Consider the following 23,265-nt stretch of genomic DNA (forward strand, 5'->3'; position numbering starts at 1 on the left):
GCTTTGGGCAACCCTGATTTGCCTTGTTTGTGCTTGAATCACCTACAATCCACTCAAGGGTGTTTAGTAGTCCTTACCCAATAGGCCAAGCTCTCAGATCTGATAGAAATCGGTGTGCTCCAAGCTTCACAGCATCAATGGCAAGCTTCACAGCTTTTCTTCACAGCTTCTTCTCCCTCTTCTCTCACTCACTCCATAAACCCTAATAGAGAGCACCAGGCTCTGATACCATGTTGAAAAACAGGTAGAGGGAGAGGAGACACACACACATGAGCAATCCCTAATGTATATTGCAAACCCTAACCATAGAGGGAAGCCATCTCCCTTCTCACACAATGCATAAAGCCATAATCCATAATACACAACACATACAATGTGTGATGTCCACACACAGCTAACCCTACCTAATGTCCACACACTATGACCAGCTAGACGCGGTCATTTATGTCTCACACATGTTCCTACCTAACATGCTAGCACATAGCACAGCTGGCACAAGCTGACATCGAGCTTGAATCTCAACACTCCAGACATGGTGGGACAGTAAATTGGCTACTCCCTTTCTTTATCGTACAAGTGCATCCTACATCTTATGATGATGATGATTGTTATGTTCTTTTTGCTAGCTTGTGTAGTAATAATGATGAAGAACCTGTTACATTTAAAGAAGCACAAGCATCAAAAAATTAGGTGGTTACAATGCAATCAGAAACTAGTGCACTAGTAAAAAATGATACATGGTACTTGACAGATTTTCCACTTGGCCAAAAGGCCATTGATACTAAGTGGGTTTATAAGTTGAAGAGTAAGGCTGATAGTAGCATTGATTGCTACAATGCTATACTTGTTGTAAAAGGTTATGCCCAAGAAAAAGGCATTAACTATGGTGAAACTTTTGTACCCAGTTGTTATATTACTACGATTCACAGTGTTTGTGCATTAGCAACACATCATGGATGGAATGCACATCGCTTGGACATAAAAACTACATTTTTGAATGTGGAGTTGCATAAGGAGGCATATGTATCTTAGCCTTGTGGTTTTGTTCAAAAAGTGCAAGAAAACAAAGTGTACAAGCTTAAGAAAGCAATGTATGGTTTAAAATAGGTGTGACGCATATGGTATGAGAAGATACGTGCATAATTGGCTACACATGGCTTTAAGACCTGTCCAACTGAGACTACCCTCTATTTAAAGAGGAATGTGGATGAAAATTTCGTCATCTTTTTGTATGTTGATGACATGCAGCTCACAGGGCTAGATGAACAACATGTTAATGCATTCAAGGCTAAATTGCAAACAATCAGCCTTTAACACCATTTTAGATAAATTGGGAAAATTTAATTTTGCATTTAATAAATTGACCTTTTAAAAAAGTGTGCATTTTCATGTTTTTTTGGCATGCATTGTCTTTTTTTTTGGCATGAAATTTCCTTGTTTTAGCGAGTTTCACCTTCCTTGTTGCTTTTCACTATGTAAGTAAAAGGTGGAAAACCTCAATATAAGTACTACTTTATGACATTATATGAAGATATCCATAATCATATTATACAATGGATAAATATATATTTGTAAGCATGGTCGTATTTTAAAAAAAACTTGTTTTTAATAAAAATCACATAGTTGCGTCTATAAGGTTGTGGTATTTGAACAAACCAAGGAAGTACTTTTTGGAGGCCAGTTTTGAAAATTGGCTTCCTTATTATATACACTGAAGATGAGAACTTGAGGGACGACGAGGGTTACAAAATTAGGATCTGTTCGTGCGTCGTCATCCACCTCCCCCTCAAGCTCTCTTCAAAATTCAGGTCCTTTTTCCTTCCTTTGCAATGGCTACTGTGAATGCTAACAGTATTATCTGTAGCATTCACAGTAGCCATTATCTGTAGACACATTATATGATCTATCATCCACACCACATTATATGTGGTGTGGCCACAAAATCCAAGTCCTTTTTCCTTCATTTGCAATGGCTACTGTGAATGCTACAGATAATGCATGGAATGTTAACAGGGTAAGTTAGTGTTGCCCCCCACTTTTAAAATATCTAAGCATGAAGATGCAAAAACTTTTTTGTGAGATTGCGTGCATTGAGCGTGCGACTGCAAATGCACAAAACTACTAGGGTGATAGATGTAGTGTCGTGTTATCTCTATATTATCGTAAGGAGGACAAGTTTCACAAAGCTACTGTTGAAATTTGAGCATTGTGATGAGCTATGGTGGATCAAACACTAGAATCAACATCATTAACAAAGTGATTAGTAAATAATTAAGACGTAATTAGTGAGTAATTAACAAATAGATTAATGTAGGCATGGATACTCAAAAACCAGCCAATTCTCATTAGGGAAATGCCTCAATTTATAGAGTTTACATCAAGCATCTAATCCCACTGATTTCTCCATGATTCACTCCACCTCTTTTCCTTGATTCTCTCCACCTCTTCACTTTTCCTAGAATATCTCCACACTTCCTAAATCTTCTCATGCTACCCTTTATTCTCTCCCAGTAGATTCTTCTCACCTTTTCACAGGTTCTTTCACATTTACATCTTCTCTTTTACAGCCTCTAACCAAGGGCTTGTTCCCGCACACACCCTATTCACTTGTATTTTCAACACCTCCCCTCAAGTGAATACTCCTAGTACACGTAGACCCTATACCAAGTTTGCCTCCCCTTACTTGGACTAGTGCCTACACCTCCCCTCAAGTTAACTTAGCACACCTGGACCCTATACCAAGTTTCTCTCTTACTTGATAGCCCGCGACCAGTGCCTCGAGTCCCTAAACTCCATAGTCCTTGACACTCTCTCTCTCTATGTGTCCAAGGCTACTATAAGTGCCCACGACCTTGACTAAAGTGCTCACACATACATCTACCACGTGGCCTACATCATCGATGGCTCAGAGGTGGTTTTACTTTGTTGGGGCAGGTTACATTGGGTTGTGGGGTCTCTCTCTCTCTCTCTCTCTCTCTCTCTCTCTCTCTCTCTCTCTCTCTCTCTCTCTCAGAGATTTTCACATGGCTCCTCACTCTTTGGAGCCTCACATCTTCTCTTGTCTTCAGTCTTCTTGTCGTGGCAGCTTCTCTCCATGCGTCCATGTCTTCTTTCAGTCTTCTTGGGGCAGCTTCTCTTCTCGTGTCCATGTCTTCCTTCAATGCTTCCTTTAGATCTTCTTGGTGTGAATCCTCTTCTTGGAAAGAGATATTCTTCTTCTTTCATGGCTGGGGCCATGAGCTCGTCTGTCAGGTCTTCTTGCTCCATGTGAGCAACATGTTTAAACATTGTGTTGACAGTTCTTTTGGGCTTTTTTTGTTTATCTTGTGTCATTATGAAATGTAAACCCAAATTTATGCGGGAAGTCTTACCTCTTGCCTTATTCTGGACAAGGGCAGTGTCTGATCCCATATTTACACTGATGTAATGTGCCCAATACATAATGCATATGGCATTCATTCTTATGCACATTCCAAATGCAACTCTGGCTGTGAATAATCTTGAAATTGAGTGAGATTTACAGGCATTAACCAAGGGTTAAATGCAAAATGATGATTATCACAAATTTATCAGTACAATTTTTCCAGAAATTACATTAAATCAAGGGTAACCAATTTGTACGGAATGGTTGGAATATCAAACCAACTCCAAATTGCAATCTAAAGTTATAAGGATCTGTATATCAGATACCTAATGGTTAATTTGAACTCTCAATTGTACCAAAATATAGTGATTAGTACTGATTAATCACTGATTAACAAATTAATCCACTATTTTGTGTGTAAAAAACAGAGTATGCGGGGAGTCCATATCTGGTGCCTTAGACTTCAAATAAGCTCAAATGCTTTCAAAGGCATCAATAGCAATGAGTCTAGTAGAGGATTAAGCCAATAAACACAAGATTTGATCAAATATTGAAAGCTTAATCTCTGGTTTACCAAAGTCACCTGCAGATTTGATGAAGAGCTTGGATCTCACTGTAGACTTGATGAAACTGAATTCTGTCTTCACCAGCTTGTAGAGCATGCTTGAAAACACCTTGGCCTAAGAGGAACTAGAGTGATTCACCCTGAGTGAGTGTAGATCTGAGATCTTCTGCTGAAAAACGGAGCCTGCTAAAACAGCGATTTCTCCTTCATCCGGCGGCGTTTTGCTACGTTGTTTGGATGAGCTTGAAGAGCTATGAGATACTTATCATGTGCTAGAAGGGTTTGGCCTATCATGTGCTAGAAGGGTTTGGCCTAATTTTATGTGTGCAAGGAGAGGGAGCTCCTCCATTGGCTGGGGGTACAGAGGTGAGTTGAAAAAAGAGGAAAAATTATAATTTTCTACTAATTCTAATTAGCAAAATAATTAGCAAGATAATGAGCTCACAAAATGATGGATTCTAGGCATGGCTCTGATACCATGTTGAAATTTGAGCATTGTGATGAGCTATGGTGGATCAAACACTAGAATCAACATCATTAATAAAGTGATTAGTAAATAATTAAGACAATTAGTGGGTAATTAATAAATAAATTAATGTAGGCATGGATACTCAAAAACCAGCCAATTCTCATTAGGGCAATGCCTCAATTTATAGAGTTTACATCAAGCATCTAATCCCACTGATTTCTCCATGATTCACTCCACCTCTTTTCCTTGATTCTCTCCACCTCTTCACTTTTCCCAGAATATCTCCACACTTCCCAAAATATCTCCACACTTCCTAAATCTTCTCATGCTACCCTTTATTCTCTCCCAGTAGATTCTTCTCACCTTTTCACAGGTTCTTTCACATTTACAGCCTCTAACCAAGGGCTTGTTCCCGCACACACCCTATTCACTTGTATTTTCAACAGCTACCACGTGGGTCTCTACTATGAAGTCCTCTTCAACTTGCAAGAGGATAGGGATAAATTCCTGACCTCCCCTATTGTGTTGTTGAATGAACAAGTTATGCATGTGTTTCCATAACAGCCTGTGAGAAGGATTAACTTTGTTTTATGATCTGCCTTCATTCCTGTGGGGTAATCTTAAGGAGATAGCTAGGGGGTTAGGAGAGATATTGTTCTCTCCATCAATAAACTCTCCCAATAGGTGTGCATCCTATGGGAAACTGATGAGGAGTTTCCTCAAACCCTTGAAATTGACCTAGGACCTAATATGAAAGTGGCCATCTACCTCAAATGGGGTAACTTAGCTGGCTCATGTTATCACTATGGTAGTCTTGGTCACTTTTTACCTGTCCCACCCTTGAAAGAAGCCCAGGTTTTGATTCCTAGTTACCCAGGCAGTAAGAATTTGGTTCCTACAGACCAAATCTTTGGTAAACCCAAAATTTCATCCACTGTTCTAGTAGCTCCAAGCCAAGTTCATGGACCTACCCACCATCGACTTAATGTTACCCACCACCCCCCCTAAAACACCCCATTACCACTCAAGCAGTCTGTACCTCAATCTAAACCCCTCAAAACAAGGGGAGTTCCCTCTAGAACAATTGGGCAGGCTGGTAAAACACTCGACAAAGGCAAGAGGCCCATGGATCCAGATGGGTTCACTCCAATGTCATACAGAAGAACTTTAATCAGACCCAAAACCACTTTTGCTTTTGGATACACTAATACTAGCTGCTATGATATCTTACATAATACCATGGAAGACAAAGGTCTTAGGACCTTTGCATCTGAATTTAGTAAAATCTCTTCATCTGGTAAAATTGATTTAGAGGTAGTTATGAATGATATTGAAGAGGTAGTACCCAATACTCCTGTGTAACAATGAAAATTATATCATATAATGTCAAGGGCATAAATTTCCCAATCCCAGACAAGATCAAAGCAATCTGGAAATGGTTGCTCTCCAATGATTGATAATATAGTTTTACTTTTTTCTAAACATATATGATGATATGTCATCAAATGCTCACATGGCAAAAATTTGTCTTTATTTTCTATGGAGGCAACAAATTCACCCATTGGCAAATATAATTAAAGGAAGGTATATAACATTGCATAATTCAATTGCTACTATTGAGTATTAATCATAGAAGAGTTGACTTGTTTCATCGCATCAATTTATTTTTTTCCTAGTAAGGGCAAGATGTTTTTTGGATACAACGTGGAGTGCAGGAACTACAACTCTGTAAAGAACTAGGATCTTCATTGCACAAACTCAAACTCAAAGTCACAATGCTATAGCTAAGGGAGACCTCTTGGCCATACTCATTAGCCCCATTCTTGATATTTTGAAGAGTGGTATACCATCTAGTCAGTTGATGTTGCTCTCATGTTTCTTCTATGTTCGTAGTATTCCATGATAAGTTTCCATGGACAATTTTGTATCACCCCAGTGAGATAGCTATGTTTATGTTTTCTTTCTGTTTTATTTTCCATTCCATGATGAGATATGCCATGGACGTTATTGTATCACTTTGGTCTCAAAGGCCCATTGGGTCTTTAGTAAACGTTTAATATATCTTTCTCTCTCTCTCTCTCTCTCTCTCTCTCTCTCAGACACACACACATTGTCATCATGTAGCATTACACGAATACTTCAGCTAACAAGGCTAGTTTCATACAGTTTTTTGTTTTTCATAGTTCAATACTCATCATGAACACAATGTACTACCTTTTTGGGCTCAGACTCACTAGGTCTTCAAAAGATGTTATAATCTCTCTCTCTTGCATGCACTTACTTAAGTTGAAAGCCTTAAAGCACCATCATGCACAAATATACACCTAAAGACCAATCAAAATGGTTGGTAAGGAGCTCACCACCCAGCCATAGCTCCATTGGAGTACTCCCAAGCTTTTGAGGCTAGAGCAGCACACCACCCAAGTGCCTCATTGTTCGTGCACACCACCTATACCCAAGTAGTGCCTCATGACCAAAGCCCGCCATTCAAATGTGTGGGACATCTTGGTCATGGCTTAATTTGAGACTTCAACTCCTAGAGCTCCTCCTAACTAGAGACGACAGATCATGAGAAATCCTATTACTTGTATAGGCTTGAAGTCTAATAAAAGCAACAGCTAATAACATAAGCATTAACTCTAATAACTTTACATCAAATTAAAAATTATAAGCAGACTTTTTAGTCTCAAATCTGGCAAGCAATATATGAGCATTCAACTATTTGCCTTGAATTAGTGTCTGGTCATTTCAACTATTTGCCTAGATTGTAGTTAATGATGTGTCGATAAGCAGGGTTCGACTCAAAGCAAGCAGCGTGAAAAAAAAATGTTGAAATGGTCAAGAACTATCTCCTCTAAATGTTGGAGGTAAATTTCACTAATGTTGGGAAATTTGAGGGTATTTACAGTAAAAACCTCTCATAATTTGGGAATTTTGAAACCTTCAAGGGTTATTCTGTGAATTTGATCTGCAAATACAGTAGACCCCGGTTACTGAAGGCAAGGCATAAGTGAGAGCTTGTTGCACTTGTGTGCTGAGGGCAGCCTTGGTAAGGAAACATAACGTGATTGACTTCTCTTATTTAGGTTAAACCTTTTCTTTTATCTGTCTAAAATGGATGCTACGAACAGGGGCTAGTGCAAGCTGGGTTCAAGAGCTATTTCTTCTTCAATCTTCCTCCTTACAATGGTAAGGAGAGACCCTTGCCTATCAAGCTGCTTTGCAAGGCGATGGTCGTCAGTATTATGTAGTACCAAATTCACCTGGAAGAAGAGCAGAACCTACATCAATGATGCAGCTTTGAGAAGAACAAAGAGTTTCTCTGGGTATGATAACATACCTTGTTGTTGGGCAGCAACTTTGCTTGATACAAATCATGCTCCCAGCTCCCACAGTGGACTGTTATATGGGCTGAAGATGCCACGACTGCATCTAGCAGCTCCCTCTTAAAGGTGTTCATCCAACTCCTTCCCCTCCCTGGCCTTATGGTCGAAGATGCCAAGTCTACCTGAGATCCATAAATATTAGCATTGCCACGCATCCTCTAAGCTGGCCTGATTTCACACTGCACAGTAGCAATTGAGTACATGTGCATACATACTTGAGGACAGAAGGCAATGACTGAAGTGGCTAGAGGTGAGAACAACAGTGCAGCTGATGCACCCATCGAGTCACCAAGCATAACCACCCGCTTGTAATCTTTCAATGCTTCCTGCAACTCCTGTTGATAGTATAAGCTGAGTTCTGCAGATTCCATCTCTCCATCACCAGTACTTCTCCGATTAGCTAGTGGCTGGTCCTGCAAACTTGGGGAAATGGTTACAAAATCTTCCATTGTTGCCCCATCCATGAAAAGACATGAAAAATCAATACAGTAATGCCATGTATAAGAAGCATTCAAGCGATGCACTGGCCATACGAGCTGCTCTTGTCTTTCCCATTCACGCTGCCATTTCTCACCCATGTTGTTCTCTGTATACCACGAGCGTCGACTATCAACCACATACAAAACATCAAAAGCAGGTGTTCTATTATCAGCTAGCATAACTTCTCTCATGCGCCGCAGCAATCCTCCCCTGAGGATCCAAGTAAGCAATAGCTTTTTAGTTCTTTTGAAACAAGGGATATATCACACTTTTTGATTGATAGAGAACTTTCAAGAAAGATAATCAGAAAACCAAAAAAGGCTATGCACCAGTTAGGCACTCCTGGAGCACTCCCAAAAGCAACCACTACAACATCTGCATGAATCTCTCTCGATGACAACTCTGTAGATGGTTGAAGCTGCCCCAAAACAAGTTTGAAGAGCAAAGTCAAGGATAATGCTGTGAGAAAAATGCTTGCATCAATGAAAACTCCCATCTTTCGCATATGATGAAGGATTGCACTAGAAATACCACATTCCAATACACTCGGTTTGTAATGAGAAAACACACAAATTTCTCCAAGGAAATCTTTTACGGCCCACATACGTTGTCTGTGGCCCACACTACAAAGCACCAGGTTCTTCCTAAGCATCCATAAATCATCTGCCTCCCTATGCCATCATCCCATGTACACACAGGTGCTGGGTGCTGGGTGCCGAGGTGTTCAACCATCACTTCTCATTATGGGAGCCTTACATACGTGAGCTAGCCCGTGCCCAGTCAGTACAATACAAGGGCAGAGCATTGATATCTAACAAATCAAACACATCCACATGTGCACACATGCTCACACACAGATTTTATGCAGGTATGGGTGCACCTTAAAATATCCTCCAAGAGAAGAGGCCAGTCCAGTCCCCGCGACTTTGGAGATTTGTAATGCTTTACCTAATCCATCCTGAAGCCTCGTAGGAAGAATCTGAAAACATACAATCACACATGGGTATGTTTGGGTGCTTGCACATGCGTGTGTGCATTGAAAGTGGAAAAAACAATTCATTCTCATTTTCACCGTAAGAGAATCGATCCCAAGTGCTTTCAAATTTGAGGCTAAGAGCAAAGATTCTGGCACCACACTTAAAGGGTTGCCCTGCAAACAGTTGAAAATTTGCATCAATAGCTTAGCCCAAAGCATACCTTACACAAACAGTTTCATGAGTAATCGCTGAAACCTTGAAAGCCTTCACATAAAAGAGAGGACCTCTAACCATAAACTTTGCAGCTGTTTTAGACTATGAATATTGCTTGGAAGTTGTGCAATCTTGTTCCCATATCTGCAATCCACAAACAAATATTGTTTAGTCACTGAAACGAACTCCAGATTGGCTGAAGTCCATTGCTTCTATGCCCCCCTTAGTGATCTTCACTCTCCATGGCATTTCCCTTCAGGTCGTGGGCTTTTCCCTCATGATCTCCCCCCATTGATCAAATCTGCAGGCTGGCTGAACACCATCAGGAAGCCAGAGAGCGGGATCGCCAAGCCCCACTGCAGAGGGTTCACATTATCAAATTTCATGATAGGACCTGGCATTGAGCCCTCCTCCTTCCCCCCCCCCCCCCCCCCAGATTGTAGAGGATCCCACTTGGCACCTTTGGCACTGGGAGAACTGACCCCTCACTTGCCCCCAGTGTCCCCTAGGAGAGATGCACACTATCAAGATCGTCTATAGACCAAACACAGCATCCACAGCACCTGCCATTCTTAAGAACATCATGAAGTCCTTGTGGAAGGGCCAACAGCAGCAGCATCGAGAGTTCTCCCATAAAGAGGCGTAGGTACACATTCATCTGTTGCATCTATGAAGTTCAACATTGAAGGACATGGAGTATGACCCAGCCTAGCCTTCATAACAGAGGGGCTCGTCCCCCTAGTCCCTTCTCAGTAACAGCTGTCAGACTGAATGATCAATAGGTAGCCTCAGGTGCAAACTAAAATACCCATATTTTTGGTGAGAAGATTTTGAATTAAGCCACAAACTATATAAAAATGGCGTTGGTGAATCGGTTAAAAGGAATCTCCCTTTACTTCTCAAGCCTCATACAGAGGTGGCTAAAAGTTCTTCATGCAAGGGCGTGTTCTTTGAACAATTCTTGCTTGCAAACTTTCAGAAGAACATATGCAAGGAGTGGGCCCAGGACAACGAGGTAACTTGCTTCCTACATTGCCAAGTTTGGAGAGTGCTTTCAAGGTTGAACCTTTCAAGCATATCAGTGATGAAGGGCAGAGACATAAATTTGAATCCGGACTCCATCTTATCATCCAACCAGGAATGGGACAAGGAAAATTAGCTCCAACTGTACCTAAATGGAATTCAAGGACTCGTCACAGGCAAAAATCATTACCGAGAAAGCTCCCTGTACTGCTGCGCACCTCCCTTCCCTGCACCTGAGCGCCTTCTGCCTGCTGCCCGCCTTCTCGATTCCTGCTGTCTGCCCTCTATTGCCCGTCCTCTCTCCTGCCCGTCAGCTACCCGCCAATGCTCCTGCCACATTCTCCTTTCCTGAGCGCCTTCCGCCTGCTGGCCCACCTTCTAATTTCCAGCCATCCGCCCTCTCCTGCCCGTTCTCTCTCCTGCCTGCCGCCAGCTTCTGCCCTCTCTGCAGTCATCCTGCCTGCCTTCCTCTTCCACCCCTCCTCACCTCTTTTCCAGCCCTTCTTCCTGCCCTTTCGCTTTGTTGCTTGTGCCCACTGCCAGCTTACAGAAAACTCCTACGATGTTCAAGTCGGCTGCCCGTCCCTTCATTAGCATTATGGCTTCTGCCCAAGCCAATCCTCTCCACTCCCACAGGCCATGAGAACTATCAATCCCTGAGTTTTTGTTCTTGTTCCTAACCCTTCCATCATTGATGGTTACATCTTATTACAGAGACCGGATGGCTCACATATTCTACAAAGGATGGAGATTGCTGGCAGATCAGATCAGTGTCGTATTTGCCGCTAGCATGGTCGTCTTGCTAGACATTGTCCTAGATCCAAGGGCCGCATTAGGAGGCGGCGTGGACATGTTCATCAAATGTCTTCCCCTATTGCCGCTCCTCCACCTCAGCATACTACACAACGATGGGTGATGGTTAGGGATGGCAGGGGTTCCCGGACCCCCATCCCTGCAGCGGCGCCTATGCACTCGGTGGAACACCCTAACCCCTTTGCATCCCTGGCCAGTGGCTACACATGATAATGACTCTGCACAGGGTGAGGATGCTTTGCAGTTGGGTTGTCACAGTGATGAGGATGCATTGTGTGTAGCAGGAATGTAACAATGATGATACATCACGTTTTGCATTGCAGCCAGATTGTAATCATGATGCTACAGTACACTCCCCTTCTCCCATTCTTGAGAAGGGAAAGGATTTCTCCCGGGCTCCTTGGAGAATTTCCTCTTCCTCACTTATGCAAGACGCTTTCCCACCTTGGAAGGGGGTCCTTCATCGACCACGAGATCTGGTGGCAGCTTTCAGTCCTTTCTTCATGAGGATTGTCTCATGGAACATACAGGGGCTTGGTGGTGTTTCTCCGCGTCGTCAGACACAGCTTATCACGAACCAACTTCACTCTGCAGTCACGGAAGGTTCTATGGACATTCTGCTCTTGCAGGAGCATAAACTTGATGCTAGCCAATGTGGTAGATCTGGTAAATTATCATCCGGTCACACCTTTTGGTCGGGAGCAGCAGGGACCAAAGGCAGTGTATGTATTTCAGTGTCATCCCCTATCTTGCCTTGCATCATTGGCCATGGTGTCATTCTGCTTGCTAGAGCATAGTGGATTATGATTATGCAAGATGGAAAACACATTGGTATTCTGAACACATATGCACCTAATCATAGAGGGGAGAGGATTTTGTTTTGGAAGGCGTTCACTGATTTGCTCCCTCATGCTGATCATTGGATTATTGGGGGTGACTTTAATATGGTTGAGCAACCCGTAGAGAGGAGGACAAGTGGGTATGGTGCACCCATTTGAGAGAGCCTCCTCGGAGAGGTTTATTCTTTCTATACATGGTAGAGATTGTTGGCTTGAGGAAGATATTCAAAGAAGGCCATCCTCTCTCCTCTTTTCCTGGTCTAATAGGAGAGGGGATGCACGTTGCATCTTTTCATGCTTAGATGGCTTCTATGTTGATGATTGTTAGGACATACACTCATAGCACCTAGCACCTCCAAATCTGATCATTGCCCAATGGTTTTATGTATTAGAATTACAGGATACCATGGTTCTACCCCTCGTATGTGTATTCTTGAGCATTTCTACTCAAATGCAAAGCTTTCACGACAAGTGATAGATGTATGGAGATCTCATGACTTTTCTGATGGCCCAAGGAGTGTGGCTTCCACATTGAAGTTAGGAGACAGGTCATTTGACCATAAGAGGGCTATCAAACGTAGGTTATCAACATTATAGAGGGAACATGAAAAGCACCTGGATGCCCAATGGATTGCAAATACCTTATGCATTGTTAGGGCTAAGCTTCAGCACTCCTTGGAGCAGAGAGCGAAGTATCATTACCATGCCTAGGAGTCATTTTGGACTCAGATGGGAAGCAGATGCAATAAATACTTCTTTGCTACTCATGGTCCATCTAATAGCAGAGAAAGTGTTAGGCAATTGTGCAGGATACTCAGGGCACACTTCACTCGGATCTTGCCATGGTGGGGCGAATCGCCTCTGACTTATATTGCCGCCTTCTTATTGTAGAGCCCCATACACCCCAGAGGGATAGAGCGTGGCAGAAGGTTTGAGCTACTTTGCATCAGACGATCACGGAGGACGTGTACTTCACTTGATGCCCTCTTCTCCTCTGAGGAGTTGAGGCAGCCACTCCATACATTACCTTAGGGTAAGTGTCCAGAGGATGATGGCCTTTCACCCACCTTTTTTGTGACATTTTGGGATGACTTTGGAGGGGATATCACTATCCCTTCAAGAACTCTGGAAAACAGGGATTATGCCTTCTTCTTTTACCGAGGGTCTTATTCACCTTATCACAAAAAGTGGTGATAAGATGAATATTGGTCAATGGAGGCCTATCACATTACTTGGGACTATCTATAAAATACTTGCCAAGGTAGTAAGCATGAGGGTGCAGCTGGTTTTGCAAGATGCGATTCATGATACACAGAATAGGTTCCTACAAGGAAGAAGCATGTTCAATAATATCTTCTCTTTTTGGGAGGCGGTTGAATGGGCCAAGGAAAGCAACCAGCCCCTAGCCATCTTACTGCTAGATTTTGAGAAGGCATACGATAGAGTTGATTGGGAAATCCTTTAAGGAACTCTTCTTGCATATGTTGGGCATCACACTTTTTGAGGTCCCGTCTGTGTTGGGTGTCACGCTCTTCGAATTCCTGAAAAACCTCTTCAACACACACCTCCCACGCAGCTTCCCGTGCTTGTCGTTCTATGGCTTCTTGGACTTTCGTGCCTGATGACCTTCTTTCCATGCTTCTTGATATTTGAGGTATTGCTTCTTCTGGATTTCCTCTTGTTGTTGATACCTGCGCAAACTCGGCTGTAGCAAACCCTAACAGAAAGCTATGCAACTCCTATCTACCCAGCAATCCCTAAAGCACATATGCTACTGCAAAACTACTTCAACATGGCTCAATGCAAGACCTAGAAGATAGGCTATCCTAAAGCTTTAGTACCGCTGTAACATGGGTTGCGTTGGTCTCACCTTAAGCCTAGTTGCTCTGATGCCCTCATACCAATGTAACATGCGACTATGCGGAAATTGGATAAACTAAGATCAATGCTAAGAACAAGAGATTAATGCTAACCTATTTCACAATCACACAATAGAGAAGACTAAATCTGACCTACACTACTGCATATTGCTCAACACATGAATATATACGACTATTGACATAGAGCATAAATCAGATCTAAGTCCTAAATGATGTGCATAAACTGATGAAGCATGAACTAAAATGATATGCTACTATCTTCCACTAATGCATGAGATAAATGCTCATCGAAGAGGCTGCCTCTATTCCAAATGCTGTGCAGGCTGCCTGGGGTACTATGGCTACAAACCTTGTCTCTGAATATGCCAAATCATCTATGAATGATCATGAGTTTGCCTATAAGTAGGCATCTCATATGCTAGTCGTACTGATCTGCCAACAGTTTTCAGACCCAATAATGTTATCATAAATGTCATTAAGCATTGTTCATATTATCACCAAAAGATGTCCCGCCCATTGCTTCATGTCCCAAGCACTTCTGGGGCGTCTATTGGGTTGTCAAATCTCCCCCAAATTGTTCCAATTATGCCCTTAAGTTAGCTACAGCTAAAGATCATGTCCATGTGCATCTAGATTAAGGATGCACGTGACACCCATAGTGAGGAACAATGACATCTTGAACAAACTCGGTGGTTCCTCTTGTTTTAGCACAATTGATCTCAAGAGTGGCTATCATCACATACGGTTTGTACCACACCATTTCAATAAGACGGCATTCACGCCATCATTTGGGCGGAACAAGTGGTTGATAATGCCTTTTGGACTAACCAATGCTCATACCACTTTGAACTCCATGTAAACCGTAAATTTCAAGATTACCCAAAATTCACAGTCACCTCCTTTGATAATGTTTTGGTTTTCTTGAATTTGAGGTAATGCCAGTCAACCTTGGCATCCCATACCGCCATAGCGTGTCCTAAGGGACCCTCAACAAGACCACCTGTGCAGTGCCATGTCCATGGCAAGAATAAGACTACTCTAGTCTAGGCACAGACTAACTGTCAAGTATGACAATCTATCAAACACAATAACCCATAAGTCACTTATATAGTGACAGTACTATAAATAACCATCCAGTCATAAATAGCCGATAACAATGGATTATCAATAATAATGAACCTTGGCCACTTGTAACCTACCAATAGCCTTCCCCTAATCTCAGGGTTCTCCAAACCTGCCCAGATTAGGACATAATCTTGAGGATTAGCATTAGGTACATAGCATACTTCCCCTCCTAAGACCTTTCCTCTCTAGGAAACAAAGTTAGGGAATCTCCACTCTAAACTAGCAACCATCTCCCAAATTGAGTCCTCCTCCCTATCTTTCCACTTGATCTTACGCTCACGGATGGATCACTTTATTCTAAGCTTCCATCTTTTTTAAGTTGTGGCGCATGTAGAACAAAGGACAAGTCCCCTCGTTTGAGCTCGGGTCTAGCATAAAACAGTGCTCTATCCTGAGCACTTATGATAGCTTCTCGTGCATGTACATAGACTCTATCATCCCAAAACAATAATCCATTCCGAATCAAGTACTGACTACCAGCCACCCTCGCTCAAACAGTAGTACCTATCCTCTTATACGCCAATGACCTAGTCCAGGCTGCAAAGACACTTTCATGCACTTCAGAGTTGTGATGAGAGGGGCCTCAAAGTGAATCTTGGAAGGACCAAAATTATGCTTTTCAACACTTCTCATCAGGTTGCATCCAGACAGCCCTTCATGTATAGAGGTGATGTGGTTGTGCTTGTTACCTTGGAATCACTCACATTCTGGATCACTCTCAAGGAACGATCAACCACAACATCCACCTCGACCTAGCTCGTCTCCACAGGAGTCAGATGTGACTATCCATGGTTTGATCTACATGGTCTCCAAATGAATCACCTCACCCCATTGAGTATAGCCTATATGCACCCATTCTGGATCACTCTCAAGGAATGATCAACCACAACATCCACCTCGACCTAGCTCGCCTCCACAGGAGTCAGACGTGACTATCCCGGAGCGAGTTTCCCATGAAGCTTCAGTTCTACAAAGACCACTTCTTGAGAGCCCAGAGGATGGTTTCATTGAGAAACCAGGATACCTAAACAAACATCTGTCCCATGCCATGAGGATTGCCATTGGTAAGCTGACGGGATCTTTCCACTACCATAGGAACCAAAAGAGCAGAGGGTATACCACGAGAGGTTATGCAACTGGGGAGGTCGAGATACAGGGGCACTACCTGCTTAGATGCTCAATGTCCTATGAGATACAGAGAGGTTTCAGTGTCTCTTCAGGAGGTGGTACACTACAAGGACCAGAGGTGCTTGGGCCTTTGATTACTAGAGCTGTGTCGTCACACTGAGGCCTTACTAATGCTATGGATAGGGCACCACTTAGTCATCCATCCCTGAATTCTTTCCACCACATCAGGTGGATGTGACAGATCCTCAGCACTACCCACACTCAAGAGATTGGGAGACCATGATGGACGGAACACCCCCACGTGCCAAGAGAGTGTCTTACCAGACTGAGACCCGCTAGCCTCGTACATCCAGGATCAGGCATAGACCCTTCAAAGAACCAGACGTCCCCGTCCTCTAGCCCGGGACATCCTCCAGCATCATAGCAGCTCTGCCTTGGGTAGTGGACATTGACTCCATGCATACTGTCACAAAGGAGGATGACACAGAATGAGCATCACTAGTCATGGTACATGTAGACCCACATAGTTCGCAGGTTTATTTTTGCTTTGGCACTTTTTATCTCCATGTTTATGATATTCAGTTTACACATGGAACTTTTATGACACTTTTCATCTCCATGTTTATGATATTCAGTTTACACATGGAACTTTTATGACACTTTTTGATCTCATAGACCCATTAGTAGACATTAATAAACTCTCTCTCTCTCTCTCTCTCTCTCTCTCTCTCTCTCAGAGTTTCATCACACCGATTGGAGATTGAGACTGGCAGAGCAGCACGGATCCCCCGAGAGGAGAGGGTATGCAGATTGTGCAGAGAGGAGGTGGAGAGTGAGGAGCATTATGTATGCAGATGCAGAGCATATAGAGCCATCAGAGAGAGATATCCCATTTTATTCAGAGAGCCACATTCCCTACGCCAGATCTTTGAGACAGCAGACCAACGCATACTGGGGAGATACATTCTAGACATACAGCGCCACAGAGAGACATTATTACAGGCTCAGACAGCTCCAGAGGGGGGGCGACAGACACAGATTACTACATTTTTTCAGAGATCCATACCCCTCCCAGCCCCTACGCGGCAGGGAATTACTCTCCAGAGAGCAGAGACACTTAGAGCCCGCAGGAGACAGAGGACACCTGGCTTTCGGACACCACGCCTATACCAGAGAGAGATGACAGAGATCAGAGCTCAGTTTCACAGAGAGGGTGCGGAGCGACTGGCTCGCTTCAGAGCACACCCAGGCATGTTCTTCAGGGAGCTGTGGACACCCCCTTCACTGATGTATACCATTTTATACCCCCAGTATGGTACAGGATGGAGCTAGCTAGGTTGCATATCATGATTGTATACTCCATGCATATAGCTTTGCATTCTCCTAGTAATAGAGCTCCATCCCCTGCACACCCAGATTCAGCTTTTTTATTCAGTACTTTTTCATTTTGTTGGGATGACAGAGGATACCCCATACAGGTACTCCGATTTGTCTCATAGGCCGAGTTCGGTCTTTTGGAAGACGTTAATAAATCTTTCTTTCTTTCTTTCTTTCTCTCTCTCAGCGCACCATGCAACAACTCCCGATGAGGGTAGAGAGCTATATGCTCAGTTCTAGTACCAGCTTTAGTTTTTCATTTTTAGTTCCCAGCATTTCCATTTTTTTATGTATCTCAAACATTGTATCACATGGACTTGATGTAATTATTTTGGTCTCATAAGTCTCTCTTATATTTAGAGAACAACTTACAATGAAAGTGATTCCAAATGATGTAGTTCTCCGATTGAGTCTGGAAGGTCCAACAGCTCATTATCAGCAATGGACAGCTGCTTCAATGAGCTCAGCATACTCAAATTTATTGGTAGGTACTTGATTCTATTACCCTAGATCACGTTGAAATAAGTTTATTAGTTCAAAAGTAAAAAACCCACGAAAACCTGAGCATCAATGTCTCTCCAAGTATATCTCAATGCGATTCAAAATGTTGATGTTTTGAAAGCAGAAAAAAAAATCATTTTAAAAAGACATTTGTATACTAAAATGCAAATACGACAAAAGGAAGCTCTCTCATTTGGGCCTTTGCATACAAGCACAATTTACAATTGAGATTTGAATGTAAAGAATCTTGATTCAACTATAAGCACTGAAAATTGCTTGGTAGGGGGATGCCTCCATGAGCATCCTCACAACCCCCACGGCCCACACTCCTGAGAGGGGCTACACAGCAGAGTAGCTATCTCTGCACAACTTTCCGCACGCACAACATGACAAAAGAAAAGTATTATGCATTCCCTTCAACTAAGAGCATAGTGAAGCCTGAGCAAAGGGTGTAGCCTCTCTGTGTCTCGCCATACTTCCAAAAGCCAACTTCCTTCATTAAAACCTCTTTCATTCAAATAGAAAAGAGGAACCAGCACATGTGCGTTTGACCAGAGGTGGCGCTTTCTTTCACCTTGCCTTCTCATGTATCATTAAGCCTCATGTGTTAACATACGTAGCCATTCATCACTGGAGAACATATGGAAGCTGTAGTCTTTGACAGTTGAATTCACATACATGTACTTCATGCTCAAAAATTGCAGCACAAGTAAGACTTGCCAAAGGACATGTCTACCTTAACCACGTGAGAGAAAGAGATTGGGAAAGAAATCACACTTTGCATTGAATGTATAATATGCCTATCTTTGAAAAAAATTTGCCGAAGCACTCAAACAATGAAGTCATATCATTCCAAACACTGTTCTCCACGAATCACTTGTCATCAATACACCAACTGTTATCATCAGCTTCTTGCCTGTAGTGATAAATCTTCCAACAGCGAAAGCCTTTGTATGCTCATAGGTAGTGACTGCAAAAAGTTTCCATTTATGGCCAGAACTTTGAGAGCCACCAAATTTCCAAGGCCTGCAATGGTTAATATACCTATTCTTTTAGAGCTGCATTTAATTTCAAAAAATGGACTTTCAGAATCTTTAACTTGCCAATCTGTATATTAAACATGTGGTTTTGTGAGCAAGAACACACATGGATGACATAAGAAGAGCATACAGGTGTGTGAATGCATTGTTGGATTAGGGCTGCACTCCACATGTCCTAGCTATGGCAGATCAAAGACCTCCATGGCGTGCACACACACACACACACACACACACATGTATTAATGTCTTCAAAAGGCCAAAATGACCTATGAGACCAAAAGGTTACATCATATCCATGAGGTACATCATCCTGAGTACAAAATAGCAATAAAGAAATATAACAAAAATCTAGAACTTTAAAATCTGATCTAGGTAGATGAGCAAAGAGCTCTCGTATTACCCTAATACATCCCTCATGGGCCGCTGTGACATGTTGCTCAAGGTGGTAAAACTGAGCTAGCGCGAGAAGGCCTTGCGATGATAGGAGATGATGGCCCAGATCCTCCTGTGGTGGCGTGGCCGTGGGCGAGGGCCATGGGATCTGGGGCATCAAGCTCTGCATAACTCAGTGGCTCTGTCGAGTGTCACACCTCTCGGCCGAGCTCCTGCACCAGCCTGTGGTCTGGGTATGATGGGTGGATCGGCCCTCGGAGTGCTGGTATGGAAGAAGTCAGTGAGAATCTCTATGCTGGTCCTCGAGCAAGTACAACTGATCTGGATCTCACTAAGGATTCCCTGTGTCTATGGAGCTCTAGAAGAAAAAGTCCCAGGCATCTCTGATCCGGGAAGTCCATGATCTTGGAAAGTGGTCCGAACCCAGCTCGGAAGAGGTAGTGGAAGTTCCCCCGAACCTCATAGTATACAGGGCATCGGCATATGTAATGATCCTCTGTCTCGGGCCCTGTGTGACAAAGCTGGCATATCCTGTCCTCTGGTGCGGCCGCCCTAGGCCCATATCTGGCAGTCTCCACTCTCAACTGGTGGGATGAGGTGCGGATCTGGCCGATCGCACATCTCACCCCAAAGGATAGGTGTATCGGAGCCGGTACTTTGCCTACACTCATAGAGTGTAATGATCCCCCACAGCATCTCTGCTAGCACTCCCATATCCCACAGTCTCCTCATCAGTCTGGCCTGTGGGACAGTATCAAATCCACAAAGCAGCAGTATATCCGATGACCGTGTACTCTCCCTTCCTCAATGATCCCCCGTAGTGTAAAGATATGATCTAGTGTGGAGTGCCCTCTCCTAAAGCTTGCATGCCCTGGTGCTCTGAGTCTATACTCCTCGAACCATCTACTAAGCTCATGCTCCAAAATCGAACCATAAATCTTGGCCAAGGTGTGACCAATCATGATAGTCCTATAGTTGTTGGGTCACCTGCTTTCGAGATAGGTACAATACTATTCGATGATGAGCTGACGGGGAAGCCCTCACATAAAGCCATATTAAACATGTGAACTAGTAAAGGGGCTACCGTGTCCCTAGCATGGGAGAAATGCTCGGTGAGGAGTCCATCATGATCATTGTGCTCTCCCAGTCTGCATCCTGTCAATAGCATCTCTCACCATGCTGAGGTGAAAGAAGGAAGAGTGTGGGGGACGAGGTTCGGGTGGATGGGGGAGAGAGGGCTGCTCGGGGCAAGGTAGAGAGAGGTGGCATAGGTGTGCCAAGTGCTGGGTGAAGTAATCGGAGTCGGAAGGCGATGATCCTGGAAGATCCTCCACGCCTCCTTACAGCCCCCTCCAAGAAATAGCTCTTGCTCAAGCCTGGCTAGGTAGGCTCTCTTCTTTCTCCGTGTGAGACGTCGAAAGATCACTTGCTGGTGAGTGGTGGATTCTAGTGCCATCTCCCGATGTAGACGGGCTCGGGTATCACGACATTCCTTGTCGTACCACCTATTATGTGGGAAAGTCACTCCTGGTGATGTAGGGGTGGGTCTGAAGTGCGGGAAGGCGGCTACAGCGGACATATGGAGGGTGGCTAAGAGGTGTGTGGTAAGCTCATCAAGTGGGATGTGGGGATCAAGGTTGGAGAGGATGCAGTGGATCTAGGCCATCTAGCCAGGCTAGCCTATGAGCCCCACCGAGGGCTAAGAGATACTCTCCATAGTCTGTCCGGGCTGCTGTATCCTATGATGTCCGCTCTAGATCCATACCCACCGTGTCAATCTCCTGGTAAATGGGATCATTTGTCTCAAAGAAGGGTACCTGTGCAGCTGCGGTGCAAGCATTGAAGTCTCCAACTAGGAGGATGTCCCCTAGATTGGAAAACTTCATAATGTCACCATAAAGGGGCGAGTACGGGGACTCTCCATGGGTGGCATATTTAGAATTGGAGGGTGCAAACAGCACACTGCAAGGTAGATGTCTCGGGCCCTCTCTGTCTGGATCCTCAGACACAAAAACCATGCGGCCTCATCCCGTCCAACCACCTGTATCACATGTTTAAGCTCCTCCCTGTATAGTAAAGCCACCCCTCCCAACCCCCGGGTACCCCCTACTGTGCATGGGTGTGGGCGGTGAACAGACTCCCATCTGTATCCTCTCACCTTTGGAAGCCAACTCCCCTGGCACTGATGTGTCTCTGTGTATAAGACGAAGTCTCTCCCTCTAAATGTCTCCTCGAACAGACCTGCATCTATCCTCAAGGCACCACTGCAGTTCCAAACCGCAATCTCTAGCTTGGTCTCATAGGTCTCGCACCATCATTGGACACATCGCTCGGTGATGATCACCCTCCCATCTCTGTACACTGCCCATTCTTCCGTGCATCCAAGATGCATGGTATGCACTCCCTCTTGTGTGCCACCTGTGCTAGTGTGAGATCATCTTCGAGGTAAGTCTTTTCTCCTTTTAGTGCCCGCCTTTTGGTAAGGAATGCTTGCCTCGCCTCCAACCCTGCAAACTTGAGGATGAGTGCGCGTTCCTTGGTGGTGTCTTTGCCCACCCTCCATGCCTCGACAAAGGGGGTATCAGCGATTTCCAGCTTTCTGCATAGTGCTATGGCGTCCTCTTTCGGCGAGGCTCCTTCCTTCCATCCCACCACTCTCACATTCAATGCCCTAATCTTCCTTCTTTTCTCCTCTTCGAGTGTGTCATTGATGATGTTTGGGGATGATGATGGGTTTCGTTGTTTCTTGGCAACCTCAATCCAGCTGCCCGCTTCTTCCACTTGTTTCTATGTCTTCTTAATCACCTCGGGCCATGTGGTAGCCTTGTTTGCCGCCTTCTCCTCTTGTTCCTGGAGGGTCTTCATTTGCTCTCTAAGTTTATTCAGCTCATCATTGACGGATAGTTGAATTTCTCCTTCTTCGAATTGAGTACGTGCCCTCAAGGTCTCATTTTCCACTTTAAGGGTGGCAACTTGGGCCTCCAGCTCCGTGATTAGTGAGGTGTGGTGGCTGGTTTTTGCGTCCAACATTTGGACCATTTCCTCCTGCATCTTGCTTAGCTGAGTTGCCATGTATGCCTGCATGTCTGCCTTCCACCTATCCATCTCCTCTTGCATGAAGGGGTCCCCCTTCTAGTACTGATTTTGGTCCTCAGTTGGTGACCCCCATAGATGGCCTGCTGCAAGTGGGGAGGCAAGTAGCAGCAGATAGGATTATGTTGCTGCCTTGGGGGCTGAGCAAGGGTGAGTGGGGAAAGGGGAAGGGAGAGAATGACTGCAGGAGGGCGGCGAAGAGAGAGAAAGGGGTAACAAAGAGAGAGAACGACTGCAGAAAGGGGGGGAGAAGAGACAGAATGACTGCAGGAGGGTTGCGAAGAGAGAGAAAGGGGCAACGAAGAGAGAGAGAGAGAGAGAGAGAGAGAGAGAGAGAGAGAGAGAGAGAGAGAGAGAGAGAGAGAGTTATTTTAAACGTCTTCAAAAAACCCAGTGGGTCTATGAGACCAAAAGTGATACAACAGTGTCCATGTAATCTCATCATGGTACAAAAGAAAACAAAGACTAAAGCTATGAGTTGAGAATGTCAAATCTGAGCCATATGATACAAAATGGGACCATCATCATACAACCTATGGAGCTAACCCCCCGAGGATATCGAGCATGGGGTTAGAATTTAGCCTGTAGAAGCTCGGCAG

General features: G+C 44.0%; 1 protein-coding gene across 4 annotated transcripts in view; it reads right to left on the reverse strand.

Annotated features, from left to right (window-relative positions):
* Positions 1-7,091: 7,091 nt before the first annotated feature.
* Positions 7,092-23,265, reverse strand: part of LOC147639819 (uncharacterized) — a 74,291-nt gene continuing 58,117 nt past the window's right edge. For 2 of the 4 annotated variants that reach the window (XM_086774397.1, XM_086774411.1), the window contains 9 exons: positions 19,057-19,166; positions 18,012-18,145; positions 9,526-9,598; positions 9,337-9,414; positions 9,145-9,243; positions 8,594-8,682; positions 8,000-8,474; positions 7,739-7,906; positions 7,092-7,661 (listed from right to left, as the gene is read on the reverse strand). In XM_086774397.1, the coding sequence (XP_086630523.1) occupies positions 7,533-7,661; positions 7,739-7,906; positions 8,000-8,474; positions 8,594-8,682; positions 9,145-9,243; positions 9,337-9,414; positions 9,526-9,598; positions 18,012-18,145; positions 19,057-19,166 (1,355 nt within the window). In that variant the 3' untranslated portion in view covers positions 7,092-7,532. The remainder of the gene's footprint in view (positions 7,662-7,738; positions 7,907-7,999; positions 8,475-8,593; positions 8,683-9,144; positions 9,244-9,336; positions 9,415-9,525; positions 9,599-18,011; positions 18,146-19,056; positions 19,167-23,265) is intronic. The other 2 variants (XM_086774402.1, XM_086774407.1) reach the window with 2 other exon arrangements.

This window comes from Cibotium barometz, chromosome 3, assembly GCF_041138505.1.
Source record: "Cibotium barometz isolate CiBa-2024 chromosome 3, ASM4113850v1, whole genome shotgun sequence".
Classification (NCBI taxonomy): Eukaryota; Viridiplantae; Streptophyta; class Polypodiopsida; order Cyatheales; family Cibotiaceae; genus Cibotium; species Cibotium barometz.